The following is a 26764-nucleotide window of genomic DNA, read 5'->3' as shown; positions in this document are numbered from 1 at the left end:
TTGACACCACAGACGTCTTTTCCGGGATCCCCGTCAGCAAACCCGCCCGACCACTGACGCCAGATAACCCGGGCTGTAAAGCGAACATACCCGGTGTGCCTCTGTCAGTCGTAACACAGCGTGTGGGATAAACTCAGTCTCCTTGCAGGTGGAACTGGGATAAGGTCATTTAAATAAGTGTTTTTCGCTCTGCGAGAAAGGAGTCGGCGGTGAAGTGGACTGAAAAACAAACATGGTCTTCCTGACGTTGTCTCAGTGGATCAGAAGCCGTGGACCCGACAGATACTGGAAAGTTCAAGAAGTTCTCAAACATGCTCGGGTAAGGCCGGGACTATTTCCTGGAGCAGAGAGTTAACCTGCTTCAACGCTGACTAAATGTTGTGTCTTATATCATCATGCTGTAACCTGTGTTGCAGTCACCTCAGAAAACTGGAAATGCAGTGAGTCACTCTGTATACTTGTTCAGAGGCAGCCAGTCGGGAAGGTTGCTTCGTCTCTCTGATCTAATATTAAAAGCGCGACGTCGTCAGTTTTGTTTGTGGTCATCTGCTTGTCGGCTCTTCCCCCAGCACTTCAGAGGCAGACGGAACCGCTGCTACAGTCTGGCTGTGCGGGCGGTCCGGAGGGCTTTCGTCTACGCCACCAAATCTCGGGCTTTGAAGAAACGTAACATGAGAACGGTAAGAAACAGGGATGTGTCGTTTAGATTTGATCTGGAATATCAGACAAATATCTTTTCATTTATATGTAATCCAGATTGTATTCAGAACCTGGTCATGTCCTCTTGGTCTTAGTAAATGCAAATTATGTTTCTTCAAACCAAGTTTTGCACCGGTGTCCTGCTCGTCTCCGGCCAAACCAATATTAATCATTATTCATTCTGCTTTCCAAGGAATCCTGGGTGCTTGTATGTTTCAAAACATACACTTCAACAGTCCTACCAGTCTATGTAGTCTGTCCGGATGCATCCAGATGGTAGTTTACTTCTAGACCTTGAGCTTTGAGACACTCAATTATATGGACAACCCTGTAGTTGAATGGTTTCCAACACGGGACCCAGGATCCTCAAAGGGACCCAAAGATAAATCTTAGGGTCATAAGGTGATTAGAGGCCAAAGAAAAGCCAGCTGTCCTTCCAGTCCCAGTTTTGTTTGTTACGACTTCACATCTTGAGATATCAGAAAGGTGTATTTCTTGTGAACAGTATGGGAAGTTTGTTGAGTTCTTGCAAAAAGGCTTTTTTATATAGAACATAAAGTTGTTCATCTGTGCTTGAACAAGTGAATCAATATGATGTATCATTTACTGTGCTCTAATTTCTTCAGCTCTGGATCACACGCATTGCAGCAGCATCTCGAGAGCACGGCATGAAGTATCCCGCCCTTATGCACAACCTCACAAAGGTTGGTTGTGTCACATATTACAGCATTGTACCATTTCTCTCTAGGATCTTTTAGCTTTTACGTCTCACTCTATTTGTATGTAAAACATTTCCTCTTTTCCTCCGTACAGAGCAGCGTTCAGCTGAACCGACGAGTTATCAGTGACCTGGCCATCACAGAACCTCGCTCATTCCTCTCACTGGCTAAGCTGGCTCAGGCTCGGCAACAAGAAGGTTTCCGTGCAGCGCTGGGTGATGGCAAAGAGCCTCCTGGTGTCTTCTCCCGTGTTGTTTTACTACAATAAAGGACTTGCGATAGTTATGGACTTCCAGTTGATGTGTGGTTTAAAGAGCAGCACCCTTGGATTGTTGAGATGATCCTGAAAGAGTTGACCAGACACACACTCACCACTTTGCTTTACAGTCGTTTCATCTAAGTATTTTTCATATAATCATATATGGCACTTTTTTTTTAATACTCTCTTGATCAGTAAACCAGGGTTGCCCCATGCTTAATATCCCACATAAATGACCCACATTGAGACCAGGGTCTGACCACTATTTGTAATGTGGGTGGGTTGGTGTTCATGGTGTGGGGTTCACTGGCTGACAGGAGAGGGGTGGCCGTTGACACGCCTGCATGTCCCACACAGGTCAGCTCCAGGCTGGTGAAATTCTTCCTTGTCACTAACCCCTTGTCCTTGGATATGAAAAAGAGTTGACGACGACCCTGAAGTAGAAAGGGACGTAATATCACACTCAAGGACACTTTAGCAGGACAGATTACTGTTGAAGTGCCTTGGTCCCTGGCCTTGGAGGACAGTTTCTTCACTCACTATGTTCCCCTGCACCCATGCTGGGATTTTGCTGTTCAAACTCAGTGCATCTATGAAAAGATATTTGACAAAATACGACTTTTCCTACTCTATTAAAGCCCTTGGTGTTTATTGTTGCCTGTGTGACAGAGCGCTGACATTGGGCATCTCTGCATCATCAGAATCCGAGCTCGCAGCCAACGTTAAACAGCATAGCAACTGTTTGTCCGCAGACCTGCTCCTGCTACGTTCACCCACTTCAGCCCATCATATCTATTGTGTGTGCCAGAGGTTTCCTGCTGCAGTGTTACCTATAAAACTGCTTCTCAGCAGCTCTGAAAATTACCTCCACTATCATGATAGAGGATGTGATTATCAGTTTCCATAACTCTCCCTGTGTGTATCAGACACAACCTTTGTTAAGTTATGATTTTATGCTGTTTGATTGTGAGTTTTTTTGGGGTGTTGGAAAGAAAAGGATGACCTCAATTTTTATCATGTGATGACTTTATTTTATATATATTTTACCCTTTGTTGTGGTAAGATTGTCCTCATAATGTTTAGTTCATTAAACGTTTTGATATATATTCTGTTGTCCTGTCTTCATTTTCCTCATTGAAAAACAGCTATTTTAATGATGTGATTTATTTTGAGGGGTATTTTATTCAACACTAATTATTTGTAGCTGCTGTTTCCCTGCAAAAGTTCTTGTTTTATAGCCATGATAGTGCATAATGTAAAACACAAGGACAAAATTATTTAAATTCAATTAACCGGTGGTATTGAGAAGCACTGACACCCTGGCTGTGAAGTCTATAAACATTCCTCCAGTCCAGAATTTATTTCACATGATCCTGCACAGATCAAACCCAGTGATTGCTCCTTGCCAGAAAGTGATGTGTAGAGGACACATCTGACCAATGTCAATGCCCTGTGACTTACAAAACCAGAATCTGCCTGATGCAACCAAAGAAAAAAAACATGTCGGTTCATGTGAATTGCAGACATTATGACCCTCTGCGGCTACCGTATCGAGTCTGGGTGGGACTACGTGAATGACCTCTAGTGAACACGGTTGTTTGGGCAGCCAATGAGAAGAAGACGTACTTGCCCTCAGCCAATCATCGCTGCTGTTATTCGGAGAAACCTGCACTTCCTGTTGCACTTGCGCAGAAGATTGCGGCGTGACACGCGTGTGCAGTGACAGATCTGTAGCAGCAGCCTCCTCTCGCTTCACACAGAACCGGCCAAACTGTGCTTTATTTATCCTCAGTAAAATGTCGTGGCTGTTCGGCCTGAACAAGGGGCAGCCCGAGGCGCCCTCTGGCCTCCCGGTTCAGCCTCCACCACCACCACCGCCGCCGGCCGGAGGCTCCAGCGGCGGCGGAGATAAACCCAAGGACAAATGGAGCAACTTCGATCCCACCGGGCTGGAGCGGGCTGCTCAGGCGGCCAAGGAGCTCGACAAGTCCCGTAAGTGTTGAGGACGGCCTGTTGGCTCAGCGGGGTCACCGGGGTGGAGGTTTCTCCAGATTCTAACAACATTGCTGCACACCGACAGTGTTGGTGCACCAGCACCCAGCCCCTCTCTGGTTCATGGTCGCCTCAGTGATGCAACGAGGCCCACCCTCATTGTCTAACACAGCATCTGTATATATACTTATTTAATTTCATGTTTGTTTGTTTTTTTTTCTGTAGCTTAAGCCCTCACCTTCATTCAAACTAATGGACTGGGTTCAAAGGTCATCACATTGCATTCTGCCTTGCAACATCCAAACTCCACCTGTGCCGCATACATGCACAGCTTTCACCAACTTCTTCTATCGCGTTTTGTGTTTATCATTTCATTTTAAGTATTTTCCCACACATTTAAAGAGGAATAAAAAACCAGAAAGGTACATAAAAAAGAAACAGATGTTTCCCATCAGTACTACTCAGTCAGACCAGTCAGGGTTGCATTCTGCAGATCACTGAGCCAGAGCCACCAAGATGAATCAAAGTCTCCCCTTTTTGTGTAAGTAATATTTTTCTGCTATGTGTTGATGTCTTTCCCTGTCATCTCTATCCAGGACATGCCAAAGAAGCTCTGGAAATGGCTCGCATGCAGGAGCAGACCACTCAGATGGAGCACCAGAGCAAAATGAAGGTAAAGCAAGACACACCACTGAACTCAGAGTCACTCTTTATGTCACTCTTGATCTTCTGCAGGATTCAGGAGGATTAGAGTTCATTTCGCTAGTGTTAGTTTACATCAGGTGCATAGTAAGTTTGGAATAATGTTTTATTTTTCTGACCTGGTGAGCATAAGTGTTGAAAGATGTCTTATAGCAAAAGAGTGTAGATACCACCTATATTTTAGTGACTGAAGCTAATATTAGTTTGTCAGTGGTGATTTTTGTGAAAGAACAGAAAAATAATCTGTGGTAAATATTGCACATTATTAACAGTGTCAAAAGACTGTCTATTAGAGCTTTAACTTTATTCTACATCCGGATGGAAGTTAGACAAATTTTGATTACATGAATTAAAGATTACTGTCATGGCAATTTGAATTAAGTTCAAAGTGTTTATGGATTTATGGGTGTGTAGCTTCAAAATACAGACTAAAGTCATGTATAAATAGTGTTTGTTTGCATTTCCACGAAATATCTATTTAGGACATATCCATGTTTCAGATTGAAGTACAGCATAATAAAACATACTGTAAGTCTGATCTTGCCCTTTCTATCTTTTTGAGGACTTTCATGGCATGACCCACTCGACCAAAAGCTTACAATGAATGTTAAGTGTTCTCCAGTGTGTTGCTTTGGTTTAATAGTTGGCGTCTTTTGTGTGCCACTGTTAACAGGAGTACGAAGCAGCAGTTGAGCAGCTAAAAGGCGACCAGATACGAATCCAGGCTGAGGAGAGGAGGAAAACTCTGAATGAGGAGACCAAGCAGCATCAAGCGGTATGAACAGAAATGCTGTTTCTTTTATCATTTTTGAAGTAAAGAACATTTAGAAGTATACTGTGGGAGTGAACTAGACCAATTGGTCATATGGTTACAGTTGATTGATTTCTGTCCCACCACAGAGAGCTCAGTACCAAGATAAGCTGGCCAGACAGCGATATGAGGACCAGCTAAGGCAACAGGTGGGGTTATCTCCTCCGTATTTAGTGTAAAATGCTTTGAAATGAACTGCAGTAACAAACTGATGGCTGTTTCTTTCTTTTTTTCCCCAACAGCAAGCACTGAATGAGGAGAACCTCCGCAAGCAGGAGGAGTCTGTACAAAAACAGGAGGCCATGAGGAAAGGTGCGGACTTCCCCAACGATGACCGCATCACGTGGAAGCTTTTGTAACTGTTGAGCTGTGGTTCATGTACTTGGTGTGTTATGGTTTTTATAGCGACGATAGAGCATGAGATGGAGCTGAGGCACAAGAACGAGCTTCTGCGTATAGAGGCTGAATCTAAAGCTCGAGGCCGTGTGGAGAGAGAGAATGCTGATATAATCCGCGAGCAAATCCGACTGAAGGCTGCAGAGCACAGACAAACTGTCCTGGAGTCCATAAAGTAAGACACACTGTCTCATCTGTGATTTCACACTTCAGTGTTTATGATAGTGATGATTAAATGTAGTGTATTGGTGGGTCTTGGCGTTCTGAATCATATATCTAGTTGTAAGTGAAGATGTGAAATTAGTTTTTATAACAAATGCAGTCACTATCACACCAGTATATGACACAGAAATGGTCAGTTTTATCTGTAAAGTAACTGGTCGCAGTTGCATTACCGTCAACATCGTAAAGGCTAACTGACGGTTAACTTGTATTTGCTTTTAGGACTGCAGGTGCTGTGTTTGGAGAAGGATTCAGGGCCTTTGTGTCAGACTGGGACAAAGTCACAGCCACGGTGAGACGTCTGTTGCCATTCAGTTAGTTTACTGAGAGATTGTATTTAAAAAAACACGAGGGCTGAATTTGCCACTGAATTTCACTGATAGAAAGGCAGAGTGGGAAACCAGATTAGTTCTCTGAAATACAGTCAGGGTCACTTAGGTGTGAAAGTACCGACAAAAGAATACCATACAGATGCATGCATTTCATTCTGTCTCTACTGATTGCACAAACACATCACACATTCTCACACATTCAGCCCCTGAGAAACATTTTGTTTAAAGCAGAAATGGTCAAAACATGTAGTGGTTCCTTTGCACCAGGACAGTCCTTCTATGGTTTATTTGTATTTGCTAGTATTATGCCACAGAGGACATCCAATAGATGAGTAACCACACATTTCCATTAAAAGGTTTGGAGTGTCAGTATGGGCAAATAACAATCAAGTTTCAATGGAGTACCTTTCCTGATCTTTGCTATGACCAATATTTGAATATATAACTGTTCTATTATGTCACCAGGTGGCAGGACTGACCCTTCTAGCTGTGGGAGTCTATTCAGCCCGAAACGCAACAGCGGTGGCAGGACGTTACATCGAGGCAAGGCTCGGGAAGCCTTCACTGGTGCGAGAGACGTCCCGATTCACTGTGGGAGAGGCTATCAAGCATCCAGTCAAGGTAGCTGATTAGAAAGGCGATCCTTTTTACATTTTGTAACTGGAGATTATAATAAGTTAACTAATTTTCATCTTCTTCCTCAACTACTTAGACGGCTAAACGGCTGAAGAGCAAACCTCAGGATGCACTTGAGGGAGTTGTGCTCAGTGTAAGCGGATATCAAAGTCTTTTCAGAAGATAAAACAAATTTGCATTTATGAAAGTTTTGTAACCTTTTGGAATAAATGCATTTTTCCTTTTTCGTAGCCTTCCCTTGAAGAGCGTGTCCGTGACATTGCCATAGCAACAAGAAACACAAGACAGAATAACGGCCTCTACAGGAACATCCTCATGTACGGACCACCAGGCACGGGCAAAACACTGTTTGCCAAGGTACATCTTGAGACTGAATGTTATTGACCGTTACATATACGGACAGTGATGCTTTATCTAACTGTGAGGCATCTCTCTTTGTGCTGAGTAGAAGCTGGCAATGCATTCTGGCATGGACTATGCAATTATGACCGGTGGTGACGTAGCACCCATGGGTCGTGATGGTGTGACTGCCATGCATAAAGTTTTTGACTGGGCCGGCACAAGTCGACGGGGGTATGTTACTATATCAATTGGTGAATTTGATGATGTACAAACAAATATTGACAACTGAAGATAAAGTATCAACAGACAGTGAGGTTATTTAGTTTTTTTTACTCTGTTACAGGCTGCTGCTTTTTGTTGATGAAGCTGATGCCTTCCTTCGCAAGAGATCCACTGTAAGTGTCCATGTATTTCATTACACAGAAGCCTTGGAAGTTTATCCCTTTTCTAATTACATGTCCCTTTATTTATCTTGAAGTACATAATGTGTATTCTTCATTCTTGCATTTTGTAGGAGAAGATCAGTGAAGACCTCAGAGCCACTTTGAATGCATTCTTGTATCGCACTGGAGAACAGAGCAACAAGTAAACATTTATTTACATTCTGTGCTGCACTGGTGTTTTGACCCTAAACCTTACCTATTGTATACTCTTCCCAGCACATCTCTAAGCTGCTTAATTACTGTGTTTTCCTGCAGGTTCATGCTGGTGTTGGCCAGTAACCAACCAGAGCAGTTTGACTGGGCCATAAACGACCGTATAGATGAAATAGTGAATTTTGCCCTCCCGGGTCCTGAGGAGAGGGAGAGGCTGGTGCGGTTGTACTTTGACAGATATGTGCTGGAGCCCGCCACTGGAGGGAGGCAGTGAGTAAAATCCCAACAATATAACACAGCTGTTAAAATAGGACCTAACCTATCCTAGGCCACTGCACCCTAGGGACACATACCGAGACAAGTAATTAGGTTCATTCCACCACATGCTCATACTCATGTGTAGAGGGATTTATAGTAATTTTAAGAGGTATATTCCATCACTGAAAGGCTGTGCCAGAATGAGGGTTAGTTTAGATTCAGGGGCTTTTTGATGTGAAGGCCAAGAAATGGCCTGCTGGGCTTGTGAAGGCTGGCCAGCCATGCTGAGGCATTAATGTGAGCTCAGATGTCTGATGGAGGCTGATGAGTGGGTGGGGTGACACACACAGGCCAGGGGACATCAAAGTAAGCTGCAAAAACACAACAAGATTGGAAAGAAATTGCATCCAGGCTAGCACATTGGAAACTCGTCACACTTTAACAACTTTGTGTTTCTGTTTCTGCAGGAGGATGAAGCTGGCGCAGTTTGACTACAGTAAAAAATGCTCTGAGATAGCAAAGAGGACAGAGGGCATGTCAGGAAGAGAGATCTCCAAGCTTGGTGTGGCCTGGCAGGTATGTTCCCTGAAGTCATTGTGGATCCGTTGCTGTATAAGATATTCATTTTATTCAGTAAACAAATGTGTGAAATGCGTGTTGTGCTTCATGTTCTCATAGGCAGCAGCATATTCCTCTGAGGATGGTGTCCTGACAGAAGCTATGATTGATGCTCGGGTTAACGACGCTGTCAAGCAACACCTTCAGAAGATGGACTGGCTGCATGGAGAAGAGGAGGCTCAGACCAAGACCCTTACACCTCCTGCACCTGGGGCGATGGGCAGTGGAGGCAAAATGGGCTTCAATCTGCCCCTCAGTGAAGCACCTCAGGCCCAAGAGGTGATCGCTCAAGTCCTTGAGATAAATGCAAAGCAAAAAGATGATAGTATACCACCTCTTTCTGATATCGACCAATCAGCAGAGGGCAAAAGTGCTGCTGGGCAGGACTGTGAAGATGCCGTCAAAGCAGAGGCTGTGACAGCAGCGGAGAGTTTAGCCCAGCCTGCTACCTCCATGGACAGTGAGGGCAAGGTGGAAAAGGAAGACAAGGCTGGATCCTCTCCTCCAAAGGATGGAACTCCAGTTTGAATCCAAGATTTGTTCAGCAGGGCTGCCCGGATTTGAAAGATTAGTGTCCTGCCCCTTTAACTAGTCTGTCAATTTGTGTCCAAAAACCTAATGGACTGTCTTTGATGACAGAAGATGAGTTCACGGGGTTGGAGGAGATAATCGATTAACAAACATCGCCTGAGACTTTCATTCTAATATATAATGTATACATTGTAAAAGTGTATTCACACTTTTTCATGGGAATCAGATTCTGTGTCTGTATTAACATATAAATGTTGTGCACAGTGGAGTGTATCTGTTGAAATGATTAAATGAGTCTGTGTTTTTATAACACTAAAAATTCTGATGGTTCTTGTAAACTGGTTGGGGGTGCAGATGTCTCATGGAAATACACATTCGAATGTAGCTTGTGGTACAATTTTAAACTTAAAATTTCTCTCAGAAAGCTACATCCTCAAATCAACGGTCAGTGGCATGGCATCTATTGGTCTAGCTCAACCAGGCCGTTATAAAATGCTGATGTATTATTTAGAGAGATCAGTCTTATCAATGACATTGTCAAATTATATGTGGTTTTGCAAGGCAGACAGGGTAGAGCAACACAATGCATAACAGCAAAGGTGCAAGCTGAGGGTAGGGGTTAATATTGGATGAGGTGGTGAGCCTGTCCTATAGGAATCCATTTAGGATTTCGATATTTTACACCAATGGCTAAGGGATTGAGGAAGCTGCTTCTGCAAAGTCACAGGCATGAAACTGTCCTTGGGCTGGAACAGGCCTCACGATAAAGCTCCCTGTCAGACATTATAGGATGCCTCCATGTACGTATGATGTATGTATGTATGTGTTCACATAAATAACTAAATAATCTGGTAATTCCAATTAGGAAAGTGAAGTTTTTTTTTAATTAATAAAAGTTGGTGATTTTTTTTTTTTTTTTCAAATTACTGAGTTGTTATTTCCAGTGTGCTCACAACACTACAACAAAGTCACCTCTTTCAGAAATAATTTTAAGGCTCTCTTTGTAAGTTGACCCTCTCTTTTTGATCCTTTAATTACTTAGCCTCAGGTCCTCAGACAGGAACCCCCTAACTGTTCCTCTAAAATAGATTGATAAGAATGGTGATTGTGCCTGATTTTTTTTTTTTTTTTTTAGATATTGACCGTAAAATCTTAACATCCCTGGTTTGTGTCTGTTGACCTTTGTTGCATATCTCACCTCACTTCTCCCTTAATTTTCTATCAGCTCTCTACTATATGCTATTTAATAAAGGCACAACACCATGAATACTTTAAAACTAAGTCAGAAGTTTAAGGCATTGCTTATTCGGCAGAAAACAGCACACAGCAACTGTTGAATTTGATCCACATTTTATCTTTTAAGTGTCATAAACATCATGGTACATAGCTTGCTTGATGCGCACCATGTTCCCCCTGGAGTCCGCTGCGTTTTGGATATAACTGCCTGGAGATTGAAGGAAGTGGAAAATCAGAATGGTAAAGAAAGGGGATTTCATTTTGAAAGAAAAAAAAATCTAATTTTGATGGCATGAGAAAGATGGATGTAGTCAAGTCTCTTCATGTACAGCCATGTCTGTGTTTGAGGGTTGCTTGTACATTTACAGTGTGTTTGCTGCTGGATGATGTGTAAGGGAAGTTGTCCATTGAATTACTCATTACTTGCACCCTGTCCATCAGTTTTCTCCCCAGTGTTTTTTTGAGGACAGAATAGCTTGTAATACCTGAAAATTTACTGCAAATGTATTTTCTTCCGCTTTATTTAAGTTTTGGGGGTTAAGGTTGTGTCTGAATTTGCTGTGACATCAGGCTGAAAACTGTCACTTTAAAGAATGCACAGCTTAAATATATAAACTTTTTTCAGGAACCTTTAAGCTTTCCCCACATGATAATTCAGTTTAAGCTGACCTCTTACTTACCATTGACTCGATTTGCCCTCCAGTATTTGAGCCCTGAGCGCCAAGCACCATCCAGCCACCACAAGAACCAGCTGATGCAGAGGCCCATGAGCAGTCCAGTTATCACGTCCTTCTCTTGCTGGGTCATGACATTACTCACAAAGTGGTTTTCACTGTAATCCACCAGGGACTCAGCCGCATGATATGGAATGACATGATAGGCTCGATGCCTGCAGCAGACAAAGAAATAGCCATTGATGGGGGATTAGAACACAGAAAAGTAAAGAGACAACAGTGTCAGTGACAAAGATGAACTCCCATGTTGCTGAAAGATGATTAGGATATGAATACTTTTGAGGTTGTTTGGCGAAAACAAAAATTTCCAAAATGTCAGCTTTTCAGAAATGAAGAAACAGCCTTGTTTCTTCCTTGAAATAGATTAGCGGAGGTAGTAAGTCACCCTGATCTTGACACACCTTGTCTCATGATCACTGAAGTTTGTAAATGTAAATTCCATACACATGGAAGCTATGACATTTGCTCAGTCAAGTTTTATATTTTCCCACCTTTCCCCTGATGATTAATGTTTTTTTCCCCCCTTTTTTTTTCATAAAAAGATCTCAAAGATGTTAGTGGAGCTGGTCTTTATTTTAGGTGACATGGCCCACCTTTGCAATAAAATATAAACAATACTCAAACGTAATTTTAAAAATTCTGTCTGTAATTTAACAGGTGTATTATTTGACAATATCCTAAAAATATATAATTTTTAAATTTTTTAAAGTTGTACAAATATGACCTATTTAAGTTTTTTAAGATAACAATGTCTAATACCATTGCTGATATGGTTGGTGCATCTCTACATGAAGGTTTCCACCATTGCCACAATAAACGTGCAATGGGGTCGCACCCACATGGTCTGTAAGAGACATCACCAACAGCTGGTCTGGATGCAACTTTAACGCTGAGGGTCCCACAGAAAGCTGAAAACTGAAATCCATAAGATCAATACGGCTGGGGGTGGGTGTCATTAGAAACGCCGAGAGACCTCAAGCTTAATGAAATGGGACAATAAAGCAAGTTTAGCAGCATTAAGTGGCACACACAATATATAAACTGAGGTCTCATTTGGTAAGGTTACAGTTGTGTCGCATGTTACCTTCCGCAGGTGCAGGCACAGACGTGGTCCTCCCCTCGCACTAGCGGGATGATGAAGTTGTGAATGCGGTCAAGAAGTGCGTTCATGTCCGTCAGGGTAGTAACGGTCTGAAACAAAATAATACATGTAGGCGGAGATACACCAGAGCATTGACACATATTTAAACCGGTAAAAAAAACAACAACAACAAGTTTTTTAACTCGATTTATTCGCTAATTATCCTTAGCGTTAGTAAAGTGGCACTAGTTGTTACCGTGACTACAGAACACCAAAACATTAGCACGGAGGTGAGTTAACATCCCGGTGAAATCATATCCACTTTACTCACATATTAGCGCGGTCCAAGACAAGACGAGGGGGCTGCTAGGTCCACCGATAACTGTTCGCGCTGAGCATCCACTCGATCCTGTCCTCGCTTGTTTGACCCACTCGAGCTGGACGCCGCTGGGGAAAACTCAGCGCCGAGACAGGGACTACTTTCCAGGTCAGAAGTAGAGGAGAGTGACGAGAAAATGCTAGGAGCTAACGAGGAGTGAAATTAGTTGCCATGGTTACTCCAAGTACCATAACGTTGGCTGACGTCACAGTTTGTTTATTTTTCGTTGTTCGTTAGTGTTGAACCGGCGACCGCTTGGCCAAGTTGTTTAGATAGATAGATAGATAGATCTTCCAGTCTACACAAATGTGTGTTCATACGCATTTACCTATGCTTCGCCCAGGTAAGCTTTATTTAGCACACCTCAATCACTTACACAAAATTTGTCTGTGAGCCACAAGATGGAGAGGAACAGCGATTTCTGTCCAAAGCCAAACTGATTACATGGTTTAAATATATATTTGCCTTAACCAATTATTGACTTTTTAAAAACATTTTAAAGTAATCCAATTAGTAGTTGCCCTTGTTTTGTCCACAGGTTTTATAAGATCTAGCTAAATCAAAGAGGATGAGCAGGTTGTCTTGACTTCTGCATTAGTAGAGTAATTGGAGTAGCATGCTAATATTTAAGTGCTTTTACATGAACCACATATCAAAGAGAAAAAGAGTCACAGCATGTTTCTTAGAGATGTTTCTCTCTTTAGTGGATTCATATGTACATACAGAAAATTCAGGCACTCTGAGCTGAGCTTGCAGTTTGCAGATAATTACAATGCTTCAATTCTTTAACATTTACAAAGGAAAAAAAAACAAAAAACTATCCCCTGAAAGATAACATATCCAAGTTTAAATATGAATCAACACATTATATTGGAAACACATTGGAGAGGGGCCTCAGAGAGGTCTAGGTTTGGTTATTCATTATTAGCCCACCCATTTTAACTTAATCCTAACTAATCTACAACACACGGTCGCACAAAACACGCATTCAATTCAAAAATTCTCTTTCTTATCTGACCCCAAGAAATACATTTACACTGTCTCAGGTCAGAAATAAAAAAATCTGACATATATGGTGAATGCTGAAAATGAATTACAATTATATATCATCTAGAGAGAGAGAAAAAAAAAAATCAGCATCAATATGCTGTATTCAACAAAAATCAGAGGAACTTGTAAAGCAGTTGTTTGACTGGGGGTGTGGGTGTTATGGTTCTCCCTGAGGAGACATGGCTGAGTGATTTCACTGAACTGGGATGGAGGGAGGACCTTGGCCTGACCTTGATCCGAAGGAATAAAGGCAGAGCGAGAGCAGCGAGTCCGTCCTCTGCATAGAGGAAAAACCCATCATCACCAATATGTCCAGCAGCAGCCATTTGTTAGGTCCTGACCCAAAGCTCTCTGTCTGTCTGTGTGTGTGTGTGTGTGTGTGTGTGTGTGTGTGTGTGTAAGTAAGTGTGTGTCCATGTTGTATTGTTTGATTGCTTGTGATCTGGGTCTATGTTTATTGCAAATTCTATTGTGCATCAGTAGAAGCAGACAGTGTGAAGAAAAGGTCTGTTGCTCTTCTCCTCAAACTCTTGTAGGAGCTCATCGATTTCATTCTCCATGTCGTCAGTGTGCTGGATCTGCAGGGGAGGAGGAGGACGCACATTAAACACAGTCTGCTCACACACGAACGCAAGGCACATTGACACCAGTGAACTCAAACCAATCTCTGTACAACATTTATTAATCTATGGCAATTTTTTAAAGCACTGGCAGCATTTTCATTAGATGACAACTGAATTTCTTCTTTAGAAATACAGATATATAAATAAATATAGCTTAGATTATGCACACATGATTATTTAATGTATATTATTTGAAGATATAGATTTACTGCATAATTTAAATGTATTAAACTCCTCAATGCCTTAACATGCCTGTCATGTAATAACTACAAAGTAGTCTGTGGTGACCTCATTACTCTTTGTTCCCACTGTGCCTATTTGAGATCCCTGGACACTCACACATTGACACAGCTCACAGATGAGGAAGGCGCCCAGCGTGGCTTCCTCATGGTTGTCCTGAATGTCTACATTGATGACATGTACGGGCTGCAAAGTCTCCTGCTCTCTTGAGTTCAGATCTGTGGAGCAACAACAGATGAGAGAAAGTGCCAACCACTCAGAAGTGCTGTAGTAAAAACTTGGAACTGCATACAAAAAGAGGGCATTTGTAACTATGCATCGACTCAGTGCTGTGGCTAATGGGGTGAAAACAGCTTCAAAACTTGTCCATAAAAGTTGTATTAGTGCAATACTTTTAGTAGCTCTCACTATATTCCTTCAGTGATTAGACATTTCTTATGAGAAGCCTCACCCTCCAGCACTTGGTCATAGACTCTCTCTTCACAGGTGATGACCAGGTCAAACTTGTCCTTGCAGTTTTGAAAGCGCTCTGGCTTCGATTTGATGCGCTTGTTGCGGTCCAGCATGTGCAGGATGCCGTTCTGTGTGTATCTGAAGAGTGGGAAGGTCAAGGAACACAGCAGGAGCAAGAGAAACATTTCAAGGTAATACAACACAGTCATCACACTACCAGAGGCAGGACTTCAGCACCCTGTAAGACTGTGTGACAAAGGCAGATATTCATTTTTCTGAATGCAACTCAGCATTTTGCGCTTACCCGTCAGGTTATGGCTCAGTCAAATCATAGAGGCAAAGAGCAGTAAATACACGCTTGAATAGCGTCTGTGCATTAGTAAAACTGCAGCACCCTCTAGTGGGGTGTGAAAAGCCTACTACTTGTTAGTGACCATCTGAAAAACTAAGGTGGATAGTGGAAGGGCATTTCAGTGCAATGTGAGTAAAATATGAAACTTTTACTGACTGCAATGAATCCATTCAAGTTTTAATATCATTATCAAAAAAACATTCTGTTACTAGCAGGCTGACATTTGTTGGCCTTACAACAAAGATACTTAATGTGTCTGTACTGCACTGTCCCCCCATTGGCCACAAAAAAAGAGCAACCGCTTCAGTGGATTGTCTTTAACAATACAAAGTTACAAGAACTAGAGTTTTATGTATATCCTCTAATCATAATGCATTGATTTACTGTATGTAAATGTAGTTTTGTTGTGGATTTTCACTTCAGAGGCCTTTGCAACCAGAAACCTACATTTAGCCTGGTATTTAAGTAAACGAAACAATTATCTAAAAGGAAAATACGAGATAGGAATAAAAGAAGCACTTAAAATAAACAACCAATGGGACAGGTATAAGAGCTTGACTGCTTATGGATCGTGGTGACGTTAATATTTTGAATGGTGTCAGGGAAGACCAAAAAGTACCACCGGGCACTGCCTATCAACAGGAGCAATAACTGCAATAGTGTTGATGATTTGAGACAGTTTATGCATGTACAAATAAAGTGCAGAGCAGGTGTCACACACTACATGCACTACTGCAATTTGTACTCCTCTAGCACATTACAGGCTTTTGGTAACATGGTCCAAGGTTTTTGAGTGCTCCCAGTTTTGTGGCATCTGCATATACACTCTCTCATGAGAAATAATACAGGTGATTGTAACTGTTCAGCTCTAACTTACCTTGGGGTACTATAGTTAATAATATCTTAAACAAAAACAGTGATTCAATTTAGTGCAATTTACACCAAAAAAAAAGGACAAGTGGGCCAAATCAAGGTGAGGACAAGAAAAAAAAAACAAAAAAACAAAGATTTGGTCTAACTTGCTGGTGAACTATCTACTGTGACAAAGGGAAAAATTACAACATATTGAAAATATAGGAAAAATTAATTAGAAAGGCACAGTGAATAAAAAGACCCTCGCAAATACAAACAAGATAAGCTAGAGTGTTAGAAGAGAATATAGATTTCAGCCTGATGGTCTCAGCAAAAACTTTACGAGTTTCACCAAATTGCACTCACTGTTCCACAGCTGTTGTACTGCAAGATGCTCCTGTATTCTGTATGTCACAAGTTTCATAACAAAGCATACTGTACATCTGTCACCCAGTTTAAAATCCCTGTATGTGATTTACCCATCAGTAGTCTCCGTTCTGCTGAGCCGCTCCAACGCTATCACACTGTATGAACCCTCACAAAGACTATTACCTAAACAAGATACATGTACACAGGCCACGTTCACTTATCTGGCCTTTACTATATCTGTGTGTGAGTGAGTAAGGAAAAAGTGAGTGAGAAGGGGATACAGTTCCTTGTCCTTGCGGACCAAGTCGTTGTACATCTGTTCATATGTCGTTTTGAAGTCATACACATTTGGCTTATCCGGGGCAGGACCGGGTAGCTTGACATGAGACCCTGTCCCAAATGAGCGCACATCGAATCCACGTTTGCTGCAAAGAGGAAAAGACAACAGAGTAAATCACATAACATTTCTGGAATCATTAGATACAAGAAAACATTACATACGAGCAGAATGCATTGATCAGCATCTTTCCATGCCTACAGTCTATCCCATATAATCTGCCTTTTCAGTTGTCTCCTCAGATGTAAGACCTAAACGTAATGAGTAAGCAAAACAGTGGCTGTTGTGTATCACAGGTGGAATCAGGACATCACTGCACACTTAAGTGCATAGGACTATTGCCAGTCCTCTCCTGTGCTGTGTCAGAATCAGACAAAACCCTATAGACTTTTTTAAAAAAACATTTTTTTTTATTTCAGCTGATCACATGGGTGGCAACGTGTCACCAACAAGCTATCATTACAGTCGCACTACCAGTAATTATGACTCTTGGCTTTCCTTCCAACACAATCCTGCTGTAAAGCAAGTGTCAAATGAGACCTATATGGAAATGAGACCAAGTGTGCACTGTGAAGACTGTACAACCTGCACACACTTTGTTTAAAGATTAAATCTAGAAACAAAATTCCTAAATGGTGTGAATGAGGAGTCTGATCAGATGACAAGCCCCACACTGTTGCACAGCTGCAGTTCCTCCCTTCCGGATTGTTTCCTACAGGGGGCGCTCTTGTCAACATGTGGGGGAAAAAAAAAAAAAAAAAAAGACAACTACCTAACAACTTGGGCCGGTAATTTTGAAAACCTTGAAATCTCTGACAATCTGTGTTGACGTTTACTTTAGGCAACAGCAACCCTGAACCCTGGTTAAAAGCATCGTTTACGGTGCGCTGTGGCCCCGGTGTGACTGTCAGAGGAGCGGGTCCATTGTTAAAAGGCGCTGAGGCCCGACGGACTATCTGTCACCGTGTCGGCATGGCTTCCGGCCGGCTGAGAAAACGGCCCCGATACCGCACAGATTTGGTTCACTTGGCGGTAGTTTCCCGTGTCTCCTCTTCCCGGCGGCTCGTCTTTACCTGAGGATATTGTGCGCTTCCATACTGCGGTTCTGGTTACTGGAGCACACAACCGCTACACGCAGCGGGTGGCTCGGCATTGCGACTCTCCGGCTGAAACTACCCGATACAAGCTGTCAGAAACTAACAGAGGTAGTTAGTTTGATCCCTGCAAGGAAAAAAAATAACAAGACGAACCCCTACGTTTGGCTAAACGATAAAAGCGTGTCGAGAACAAATACTGTGCGACGTGCTCGTCTTCTTTTGAAGCAGGAAGTTAAAATGGCGGAGCCCTGCGACTTGAATTCGGCTTTATCCGGTGATGTCATGTGAGGGTGGGGTTTAATACTTGCTAAGTCAAAATATAAACAAATTTTCTGTGGAAAAATATGACTTTCCTAGAAATGTTTTTTTTTTTTTAACTAAAGTAAAAGTGGCCACAAGAACACTATTTTCTAACATGCACTTGTACTGCCTTATGTCCTGCCATGACCTCCAGGACAAAATAAAACACATGCTCAAAGTACAAGTAGTTTCTCATCAAGGATGCTAACAGAAGTTTTTCTCTAAATAACTCATTAATATGCAGATCAATGCAGCCAAACACACCAAAATTTAATCATATAATCTGCTTCATATGGGGTAATTGTAGTGTAGGCCTAAGTTTGAAGTTCCTACTTATGTATGGTTCTTTATTTATATCATTATTTCATCCTTTTAGAGCCAAGTAGCTCGTTAGTTAACTATATTTTTCACACCAACTTTTGATTTTGCATACTACATATCTGTTGTCATTTTGAACTTGTTAGCTGAAACTGTTAATGAGTCACAGCAATTCTTCGCATATCTGTGTTACCTTCTTAATATGCTAATTGATAATTGAAAGGTGCTTCAAAATTTATTCAGATCTATTCCATACCTGTGGTGTCGATAAGAAGGAAGCCGAGATGAAATAAACTGATGAACATAAACTAGGGCACATTTGTGTCTCAGTCCTAGTGACACAAGTAAACACTGATACTGGGTTAGGGTTAGAACTAGAATTACCATCTCAGGGTTGTATACATTCAGCAAAGAAATATGGTCATGCACATATGCTCCCCCTCCTGAGTTACAGCATTAAATAATAGCCAGAAGTGTTTTTGCTGAACATTACAATGTCATTATAGTGACAGTATAGTGAAATTCCTCTGGGTGTTGATATATTGCATTTACAAGAATGTAAAGTCACCGTGACCTTGAACTTTGACCTTTGTTCACCAAAATCTAATCAGGTCATCTTCGAATCCAAGTGAATGTTTGTGCCAAATCTGAAGGAATACTCTCAAGGTGGTCCTGAGATATCACATTCAAGAGGCCAACACATGTTCTTTGAGGTCACCATGACCTTTACCTCTGACCTTTGATCGCCAAAATTTAATCAGTTCATCCTTGAGTCCAAATGAATGCTTGTACCAAATTTGACAGACGGCCCTGGCTGCAAAATGCAAAATACCAAACTCTTGAGAAATATGTAAGTAGATGCAGTTCTTACAGTGGAGTACTATATAAGAATACATAGTGCAGACCTTTACGCCATATTTCACTGCATAATTTTTCCCTTTACTTCAGTACCAATATTTATGTGTTTACCTAGTATGATAATACAAAACCTGAGACAACATCAGTATATGTAATGCTCCCTTTATCATCTCAGTGATGCACTACTTTGATTTTCTCTGTATTTAATTTGCCCGATTGACAATTTCTCTCTGGTTATTTTAGGCCTTTTCAGAAAATCACTATATATAGCAGTATTGGAATGTAACTATACTGCATGTACTCTGATAAATTATATCACCCACTCCCACTGTGATTGTATTTTATAATGCATTTGTTTCCAGTTTAACTATCCATTAAGACATTATTCATATAAAACAAAACAAGCTAAGTAATGCGATAAATCCCAATTTTCTGTTTTGTGATTGCCCTGAACAGGTTTGTTTTATACAAATATTTTTAAGGCCTGTCTAATTCTTGTGTATTGGCCTGGGATATGAAAGCTAACACATGCACACACACTCAAACACACAGGGAGAAAAAAACAACAGCTGCAATGTATTAGAAATGACCTCATGGTTCTTTATTCACTGACAGCTGGACATAAAGGCATTATAACTCATCCTAACTTTGGCACAGTATTTGGAGATTGTACACGAGATTGTATTGCCCTTCACAAAATGGTACAAATACATACTGTCTGCAGACCTAAAAGCAAAACAAGATGGTGGGACGATTTAGTCAAGTGGAAAAATGTAATTGAATAAAGTATTATTTTTCTGTGACCCAGCGAGGACAGGACCAGTCTGGACTCTTTCACAGGCTGCACATTTAGCAAAACTGCTGTTTCTGCTGTACTCAAAGTCATTTCAGTAACTGTATTGCTGTATAAATGCTGCCAGCACACACATTGACAGACTCAGTCACAGACAACCTGAAACAAAAACATAACACAGTAAACTACTGTATTTACTAAATGTAAGTTATCAGTACTTTTGGTTCAGTGCATCCTCGCAGAGGCTGACAAGGCATGTTATTTGCAGAGCCATAGTAGATTGTGCTTCAATTCAGTCATATCAGGATGTATATATCATATTATATGGCTGATTGAAAAATAATTATTTTGGACGATGAGTGACTATGTTAAATGTAGGACATTTTATTTATTTAGCAGTGCATCAGTGGCGCGAGTGAGTGCGGTAAGAGTATGTGTGCTGTGTTGTGGGGCTCATGATGTTTTCTGTGATATATGCCACCAGCAAGCAAATGATGACCAGCATCACACAAATAGCTCCCCCCACCGTTGTCATGGCAATCACAATGTCCTGCATCCCAGACGGCGGCAGGGTGAACTCCACGCAGTCCCGCTGGTCTGCTCTCTGAGCCGGATCGGAGCGGGCCAGGGAGCGCAGGCAGAGTCGGTACGGGATGTTCTCATGCAGCTCAGTCAGGAGAAAGTCCCTGCAGCCAGATCCAAGATGGACACCGGCACACTCAAACTGAGTATAGCTTCCATTCCACCAGCAGCTTAACTCATAGCCTCCACGTCTGTGGCGTCGGCCACCTAAAACAGTGTTTGATCGTAGAGTTTCCTCTCTTGTTAAATTTGTCCCAGGGTCCCCACTGCTCCTCTGACCAGCTGCAGTCTCTTCTGTCTTTATACCTCGGCCAGTCACCGTGGATTCTCCCTCATGGGTCCACTGTAACAGTACGCTGCCATTGATGAGAATATTTGCCACCAGATTCCTGAAAGACACCACTGTCCTGCAGTCTCCCTTATGACACTTGTACCCAAACAGTGTGTCTCGAAAACACAGCTGCCCCCCAATGCCTCCCTCAATCACTCGGTAGGCACACAGTGGTGACACCCCTTCCCCTGGGCTCCAGCTTGGTGCCCTGCCAGACCTTTCAGATATCACAGTAGTATTGCCTCTGCTGGTGTTGAAAGAGAAGCTATTCCTATGGCCTGTTACCTCTTCAAGCTTTGGTGATGGCCTACTTTCGTGGCTGTGATTGCCATAGTAGTTGGAGCTGATGTTAGTCTGTTTTAGCCAATTTCGTGGTGTCCCCACATTATTCCTGCCTCTCACCTCTGATGCGGTTGTTGTTGTTGTTGTTGTTGTTGTTGTTGTTGTTGTTGTTGTTGTTGTTGTTGATGGTGATGATAATGTTGATGATGCTGAGCTGCTGCCATGAGATCTGCTGGACCCAGCCGTCTGGTGTAATGTGCAGAGCAGGAGTGCCGATAAGGCGAGCAGTGATGGTGGTTGTTGGCTTCTCATCTCACTCCCTCTCATCAAATTATTTTCTCTCACAGTGGATCAGATTGGCGACGGTACAAGTCGGGCTGATGTCTGCCATAGGATCAGCTCAGCTTCAGTGCACTCGACGAAATCCGTGTAAGACTGGATAGTGCGTCCATGGGCGAGAGAAGCGGGTATGCATCTACGACAGAAATAACATTTCATCATGCGCCCATTCAGTCAGTAAGAGATCCGAGTATGACCTTGCACAGGACAAGCTTACCGGCTGATGTTTATAAAGGATAAATGGCGATAAAGTCGCCTCAGTATAGCTCCAGGCTCACAAGCATTTATGAAAACCACTTACTTGTTACAGTGGGGCGAGAGGCTCCGGCTGCCACCATCAGATGTGCCTTCTTCTTCCTGCCTGGCTCGACGTAAAAAGCAGCTCCGATGCCCGCTGTGTGAGAGTGCATGTGGAGGCGCGCCGCCGCGGAGGGCTTGGGAGCGTGGGTGCGAGCACAAAATATTTGTAGTTATACACAGTGGGTCCGTGAGTCATCATCCCACACAGTGCCTCAGGCGTCTGTCAGCAACAGAGACGACAATCAGAGTCCGGACAACACCGAGGGATGCAGGGTTTAAAACACCTGCGCTGCTCACCTGCACGGCTCTCACATCAGATCAGAGCTGCTGTTGGGCCCGTCTGTGCAAATAACACCTATACAGCAACATCCAAAACCGTTTCCCGAAAACAATCTGGCATCTGTCCTAATTCCTCTGTTATTTTATGGTCCCAGAGTGCCAGAAGTGTTTGGAATAACGTTGCTTAGTTATAGACTATCAGGTAATATTGTTTAAATCAGTAATCTAAATCTGTGTTGAATTGTCAGTTTTGCTCATTGTTTTGGTAATTAATTCAACATTCAACAATGATACTGACTGATATTACCTGTAAATGTGTGCACTGGTAACATTTTCATATCAACGTTTCGAAATATGCTTAAAGGCTAAATCTTGATGCCATTTTCTGATAAGGACAACTCCACATTTTTATTATGCTTTCTGTAAACTAGACTTGTCTTGGTCCTTTTAAATACAGTTCAAATTCAGGACACACAATTCAAAAAATTCACACCATATACTGTATTTTCCACATTGGTTGCATTAAAGAAGACTTGTATTTGAAAACCTGTATTTACAAATAGTTTGCTTATCGGATATATGAACTGTCTAATTTGAGTGTTTCTGCACATACTGTGGGAGAAATTGACAAGACAAAATAAAATAAAATGTCAAACCTTTTATTCTGCAGTTATCCACCACAACAGGGGAATTACCTACTATTGCAAAACTGAAAGTTGCTGCTACTGATTTTTTCCCTGGTTTAAATTTACTTTACTAAATCTGTAGTCGAAGGGAATGGGCAGCCAACTGAAGCGAGACATGACTACAACATAATGCAGTTACATCAACCCCTGCAGTTATACCTTTGTGAGGCTCATGTTCACATTTTGTTGTGAGTAGATGTCCAACTTAATGGTATTTTTTAATGTGCTAAGTAGAAATTATGTTGTTAGGTCTTCATCATTTTGTTCATCCCTCTGATAGTGATGACAAAAATACTTAATAGTATATTGCCAAAATGCAAAATACACCCTCAAAAGTTGGACTTCAGTTGTACTAATACCTCTCTGACATTAAAACTGAATGTTATAAGCATCACAAAGGCAGTGATAAATGCAGGGTTCTTGTATCAGATTACATTATGTTGCTTGTGTGTTGCTTGTCCATCCCCTGTACATGCAGCTTTCTGGCATTCAATGCATCAAAGGTCTTGAGGTAAAAGGACCCTACTACAGGTATAGATTTAGATTTCATAATAAATTAAATTACATCACAATCATATGTTCTACTATCATCATTAATAAGAGACAGCATTAAGCCAAATTTGTGGTGTTCATGTTTTTTGTTGCACAATGATGTCTTAAAAATGAAGGAAAATAATCCCAAGGACAATAAATAGAAATCTAATATTGAAATATGATCAAGATGCATCATTGTTCTCCCAATACATTTAATTAAGTAGTGCTTAGGTGAGATTATTCTGAACAATGATCGTCTCATCCCAAGAGAGAAACTTGGCAACCCAGCAAACAATTAATATCAAGGGAGAGTGTGAATGGCTGACTAATAAGAGAAGAAAATGCTGCATCAGTGGGACTGGCTCAGCACCACCTGTTCCTCAAAGGTCATGTTGGATAATTGCTTAAATCTGTGTGGTCAGTAGTTTTTGGTATATGTGACTGTCTGACATTACACATTGTTATTTAGCCAAGCTAGTCACGGGACGTTAACGAGATGAACTGAAAAATAAATAAGCCGACAAGGGAAACACCTGATCTATTACTGATCTACTGATCTATCACAACATCCATATCCATAGCAGAGTTAAGTGACAATTAGTATGAATAATTTAATGTGAACAGAACAAATAACATTGACACGCCACTTGATGTGATTGTTGAAGTCTAGAGACAGCGTTACATTGACAGTAGGTCAGTGATACAGAACGCAAATGTGGAAAATGCCAGCCTTTGCATATACAGTGAACACATCAGCATATTGAACTAAATCGACCTTGAACCTGGTCAGCAAAGATGAAACCTTTTTTGTTCGTCTGTGTGTGCATATATAAAATAGCATGAGGAATATCAGCAGCAGTACAAATAAAGCCTCGATGTTTCTCTCTACTCTCTTCTGCACGCTCTACGCAAAGAAAAAGCAAACTATGTCGCTATGCAGAGGATGATGCCATGTCAGAAGTCCTCACTGTAGACGCTATTTTGTTTGGGCTCTTGGTCTTTACTGGCATTCTGGGAAACATCTTGGTCATCCATGTGGTGAGATAATATTGAATATTACATCTGCACTTGTGGGCTCATTGTTTTTGGTAGGTTTTGTTCTCAGTCTGTCTTGCTTTTACTCCCAGGTGTTTCAGGCAGCCAGTGAGAGTCCAGCACGGAGACTCCCTCCCTCTGACACTATTTTGGTGCACCTGTCACTGGCCAACTTGCTGACCTCACTTTTCCGCACAGTGCCCATCTTTGTGTCGGACCTGGGCTTGAATGTGTCTCTGTCTCCGGGCTGGTGCCGAGTCTTCATGCTACTCTGGGTGTGGTGGCGAGCTGTGGGCTGTTGGGTGACTCTAGCGCTTAGTTTCTTCCACTGCACTACCCTGAAGCGACAGCATGTGACCTTTGGACCTCTCGCACAGCAGAGGGAAAGGCGGCGAGTATGGATCATTCTGGGGCTGGTGTGGGGGGCTAACCTGGTCTTCTCTATTCCAGCTCTGGTGTATAGCACCCATGTTCATGGCAACGCCACCGTGGAGCTGATGGTGATCAGCTGCACCACCAGGCCTCTGCTGGGCTGCATCTGGGAATTCCCCTCTGACCAGCAGGGCTCAGCTTTTGCCTCTGCTTCACTGGCACTTAATGAGGTGTTGCCACTGGTGCTGATGGTTTTCACTAATCTGGCCACACTTCATGCTCTGGCCAAGCACATCAGAGCTGTCACCTCAGCGGGAGATTCAGGAGGAACTCATGGAGAGCTGGAGAAACATGTGTCCAGTGAACGCAAGGCAGCTCATGTCATCATGTCGCTGGTGTCGCTGTTTGTGGTCTGCTGGGCACTACAGGTCGCCGCAGTGACGTACTACAATCATGATGGGGGACACCATGCTGAAGGGCTGCTGACCGTGGCCCATTTTTCTGCCTCTCTGTTTGTAGGATTCAGCCCAATGGTGGTGGCCCTAGGACATGGTAAGCTGAGGAAGAGAATCATGAGCATGATACTCGGGTGTTCTAAAGTCCTTAAATGTCCCAGTGAGGACACTGAACAGGAGAGTAAATCCCCAGAGACCAAAGGAAAAAAGGAAAAACAAACCATTTCTGTTGTTAGACAAGAGAGGAAAGTCATGAAGGTAGAGGAAAAAGTTAAAGCAAGCAAATGATGCAAAGTGTGACTGCGTGATATTCCTTTAAACAAAAGTGCAAACGTGCAAAAATGTATACACAGATAAGCACTGATGCAGCATCCATTTGAATCCTCTCCCTTACTGCCTGGACTGTTGTCAAGTATTATTTAGACTGTTTTGAGATTTTTCTTTACAAGCAGCCATTTAATGGAAGTCAAATTAAGGCAAAGACATGTTACTGCTTCTTTGTTGTTTCATTTGAGCTGAGATGTATTCTAATAATACTTTGAGTTTTCTTTATCTCACTTGTAAAGGTTGATTGTGCTGTCAATTCAAGTGTATTTTTATTGGCCAGTATCACTTACAATGTCTCATTAGCCTTCACAAGGTTCCAAAGCATCTTCTCCAATGGCTCAAACCCAGTCCAATCAGCCTCTAATCTCTTACACAACAAAGTAACTCAATAAGTGATCCTTGAATGTTTTTTTTTATTATTGTAGGTCTAATAGTATAAGTTTACCATAAATTGTAATTTTTGTTTATTCATTATATTAACCACTTCCCCTGTGTGTTTCATCACTAAAATCTCATATAAGGATCTACAAACAGATCCAGAAACCTAGATATTTCAAACATAACTTGTGCATTTAAGTGTCAAAATCTTAATTTGTGCTGTTACAAATAGGCAGTCAAAATATGAAATGTTTAGTCAGAAGCAAAGGTACAAATTAACAATAACAATTACACTGAACACATACAAAAATAATTTTAGACCCAGATATTGGCTGGCAAAACAAAGGAAACATGTTGCAATATAATCTAAATGAAGTGGTTTTGACAGTTTTGGTCATTTGGTCATGACTTTCCATTTTATTTGGATCATTTGTTTGGATTGTAAAATAAAGACATCACACAAACTATTGTCCCCATTTACGTAAAGAATGTAATTCCCTGGGTCATGTAGCACAAATCCTTGTGACCTGAATGACTTTTTAAAACTTTGTCTTTCCATTCCATCTCCATTCACACACACTTTTGTTGAGGTTTACAGGGAAAAAACATATATTCACATTTATGTCCATGAACCACCTTGAACTACTGAGAGAGGATGAGGCTAATAATAGTTTATGAT

General features: G+C 41.8%; 6 protein-coding genes across 6 annotated transcripts; 3 read left to right on the top strand and 3 right to left on the bottom strand.

Annotated features, from left to right (window-relative positions):
* Window positions 1-83: 83 nt before the first annotated feature.
* Window positions 84-2783, top strand: mrpl20 (mitochondrial ribosomal protein L20). Its single transcript, XM_071493335.1, has 4 exons — window positions 84-319; window positions 570-680; window positions 1326-1403; window positions 1513-2783. Exons 1-4 carry the CDS (start codon window positions 233-235, stop codon window positions 1684-1686), a joined length of 450 nt encoding a protein of 149 aa, XP_071349436.1. The 5' UTR covers window positions 84-232; the 3' UTR covers window positions 1687-2783.
* Window positions 2784-3356: 573 nt separating this feature from the next.
* atad3 (ATPase family AAA domain containing 3) lies at window positions 3357-10030 on the top strand. Its single transcript, XM_071493308.1, has 16 exons — window positions 3357-3669; window positions 4266-4342; window positions 5045-5146; window positions 5272-5331; window positions 5425-5494; window positions 5588-5753; window positions 6023-6092; window positions 6598-6753; window positions 6845-6901; window positions 7000-7125; window positions 7217-7341; window positions 7454-7505; window positions 7625-7695; window positions 7809-7976; window positions 8432-8540; window positions 8643-10030. Exons 1-16 carry the CDS (start codon window positions 3474-3476, stop codon window positions 9108-9110), a joined length of 2073 nt encoding a protein of 690 aa, XP_071349409.1. The 5' UTR covers window positions 3357-3473; the 3' UTR covers window positions 9111-10030.
* A 416-nt stretch (window positions 10031-10446) lies between these two features.
* On the bottom strand, window positions 10447-12726 carry LOC139630175 (transmembrane protein 240-like). Its single transcript, XM_071493336.1, has 4 exons — window positions 12496-12726; window positions 12168-12274; window positions 11030-11238; window positions 10447-10557 (listed from the first exon to the last, which is right to left on the bottom strand). Exons 2-4 carry the CDS (start codon window positions 12251-12253, stop codon window positions 10472-10474), a joined length of 381 nt encoding a protein of 126 aa, XP_071349437.1. The 5' UTR covers window positions 12254-12274; window positions 12496-12726; the 3' UTR covers window positions 10447-10471.
* A 495-nt stretch (window positions 12727-13221) lies between these two features.
* Window positions 13222-18169, bottom strand: ssu72 (SSU72 homolog, RNA polymerase II CTD phosphatase). Its single transcript, XM_071493330.1, has 5 exons — window positions 17893-18169; window positions 16764-16907; window positions 14908-15047; window positions 14556-14674; window positions 13222-14171 (listed from the first exon to the last, which is right to left on the bottom strand). The coding sequence occupies exons 1-5, from the start codon at window positions 17970-17972 to the stop codon at window positions 14070-14072; spliced, it is 585 nt and encodes a 194-aa protein (XP_071349431.1). The 5' UTR covers window positions 17973-18169; the 3' UTR covers window positions 13222-14069.
* Window positions 14962-26762, top strand: ora4 (olfactory receptor class A related 4). The gene is made up of 3 exons (XM_071493323.1): window positions 14962-15100; window positions 24433-24556; window positions 24646-26762. Exons 1-3 carry the CDS (start codon window positions 15000-15002, stop codon window positions 25666-25668), a joined length of 1248 nt encoding a protein of 415 aa, XP_071349424.1. The 5' UTR covers window positions 14962-14999; the 3' UTR covers window positions 25669-26762.
* fndc10 (fibronectin type III domain containing 10) lies at window positions 19972-22598 on the bottom strand. The gene is made up of 3 exons (XM_071493324.1): window positions 22317-22598; window positions 22021-22239; window positions 19972-21855 (listed from the first exon to the last, which is right to left on the bottom strand). The coding sequence occupies exon 3, from the start codon at window positions 21705-21707 to the stop codon at window positions 20589-20591; it is 1119 nt and encodes a 372-aa protein (XP_071349425.1). The 5' UTR covers window positions 21708-21855; window positions 22021-22239; window positions 22317-22598; the 3' UTR covers window positions 19972-20588.
* Window positions 26763-26764: the final 2 nt, after the last annotated feature.

The sequence above is a fragment of the Trachinotus anak genome, unplaced genomic scaffold (genome assembly GCF_046630095.1).
Source record: "Trachinotus anak isolate AG129_WGS33_773 ecotype Australia unplaced genomic scaffold, CSIRO_AGI_Tana_v1 ptg000013l, whole genome shotgun sequence".
Lineage (NCBI taxonomy): Eukaryota > Metazoa > Chordata > Actinopteri > Carangiformes > Carangidae > Trachinotus > Trachinotus anak.
This window is presented reverse-complemented; position numbering and strand designations above follow the sequence as displayed.

What these genes read in the sequence shown, in the direction of transcription:
- LOC139630175 (XM_071493336.1), bottom strand. Translation starts at nt 12,253, where the DNA reads ATGAACGCACTTCTTGACCGCATTCACAACTTCATCATCCCGCTAGTG. An exon ending in TGTGCCTGCACCTGCGGAAG is followed by an intron (nt 11,239 to 12,167) that starts GTAACATGCGAC and finishes TGTCTGCTGCAG; the next exon opens with GCATCGAGCCTATCATGTCA. An exon ending in GAGGGCAAATCGAGTCAATG is followed by an intron (nt 10,558 to 11,029) that starts GTAAGTAAGAGG and finishes TTCAATCTCCAG; the next exon opens with GCAGTTATATCCAAAACGCA.
- atad3 (XM_071493308.1), top strand. Translation starts at nt 3,474, where the DNA reads ATGTCGTGGCTGTTCGGCCTGAACAAGGGGCAGCCCGAGGCGCCCTCT. An exon ending in CAAGGAGCTCGACAAGTCCC is followed by an intron (nt 3,670 to 4,265) that starts GTAAGTGTTGAG and finishes ATCTCTATCCAG; the next exon opens with GACATGCCAAAGAAGCTCTG. An exon ending in CTATCAAGCATCCAGTCAAG is followed by an intron (nt 6,754 to 6,844) that starts GTAGCTGATTAG and finishes TCAACTACTTAG; the next exon opens with ACGGCTAAACGGCTGAAGAG.
- fndc10 (XM_071493324.1), bottom strand. Translation starts at nt 21,707, where the DNA reads ATGAGAGGGAGTGAGATGAGAAGCCAACAACCACCATCACTGCTCGCC.
- mrpl20 (XM_071493335.1), top strand. Translation starts at nt 233, where the DNA reads ATGGTCTTCCTGACGTTGTCTCAGTGGATCAGAAGCCGTGGACCCGAC. An exon ending in AGAAACGTAACATGAGAACG is followed by an intron (nt 681 to 1,325) that starts GTAAGAAACAGG and finishes TAATTTCTTCAG; the next exon opens with CTCTGGATCACACGCATTGC. An exon ending in TTATGCACAACCTCACAAAG is followed by an intron (nt 1,404 to 1,512) that starts GTTGGTTGTGTC and finishes TCCTCCGTACAG; the next exon opens with AGCAGCGTTCAGCTGAACCG.
- ssu72 (XM_071493330.1), bottom strand. Translation starts at nt 17,972, where the DNA reads ATGCCGAGCCACCCGCTGCGTGTAGCGGTTGTGTGCTCCAGTAACCAG. An exon ending in GAAGCGCACAATATCCTCAG is followed by an intron (nt 16,908 to 17,892) that starts GTAAAGACGAGC and finishes TCCTCTTTGCAG; the next exon opens with CAAACGTGGATTCGATGTGC. An exon ending in TCTGTGAGCTGTGTCAATGT is followed by an intron (nt 14,172 to 14,555) that starts GTGAGTGTCCAG and finishes CCTCCCCTGCAG; the next exon opens with ATCCAGCACACTGACGACAT.
- ora4 (XM_071493323.1), top strand. Translation starts at nt 15,000, where the DNA reads ATGCGCTTGTTGCGGTCCAGCATGTGCAGGATGCCGTTCTGTGTGTAT. An exon ending in AGCAAGAGAAACATTTCAAG is followed by an intron (nt 15,101 to 24,432) that starts GTAATACAACAC and finishes CTCTACGCAAAG; the next exon opens with AAAAAGCAAACTATGTCGCT. An exon ending in ACATCTTGGTCATCCATGTG is followed by an intron (nt 24,557 to 24,645) that starts GTGAGATAATAT and finishes TTTTACTCCCAG; the next exon opens with GTGTTTCAGGCAGCCAGTGA.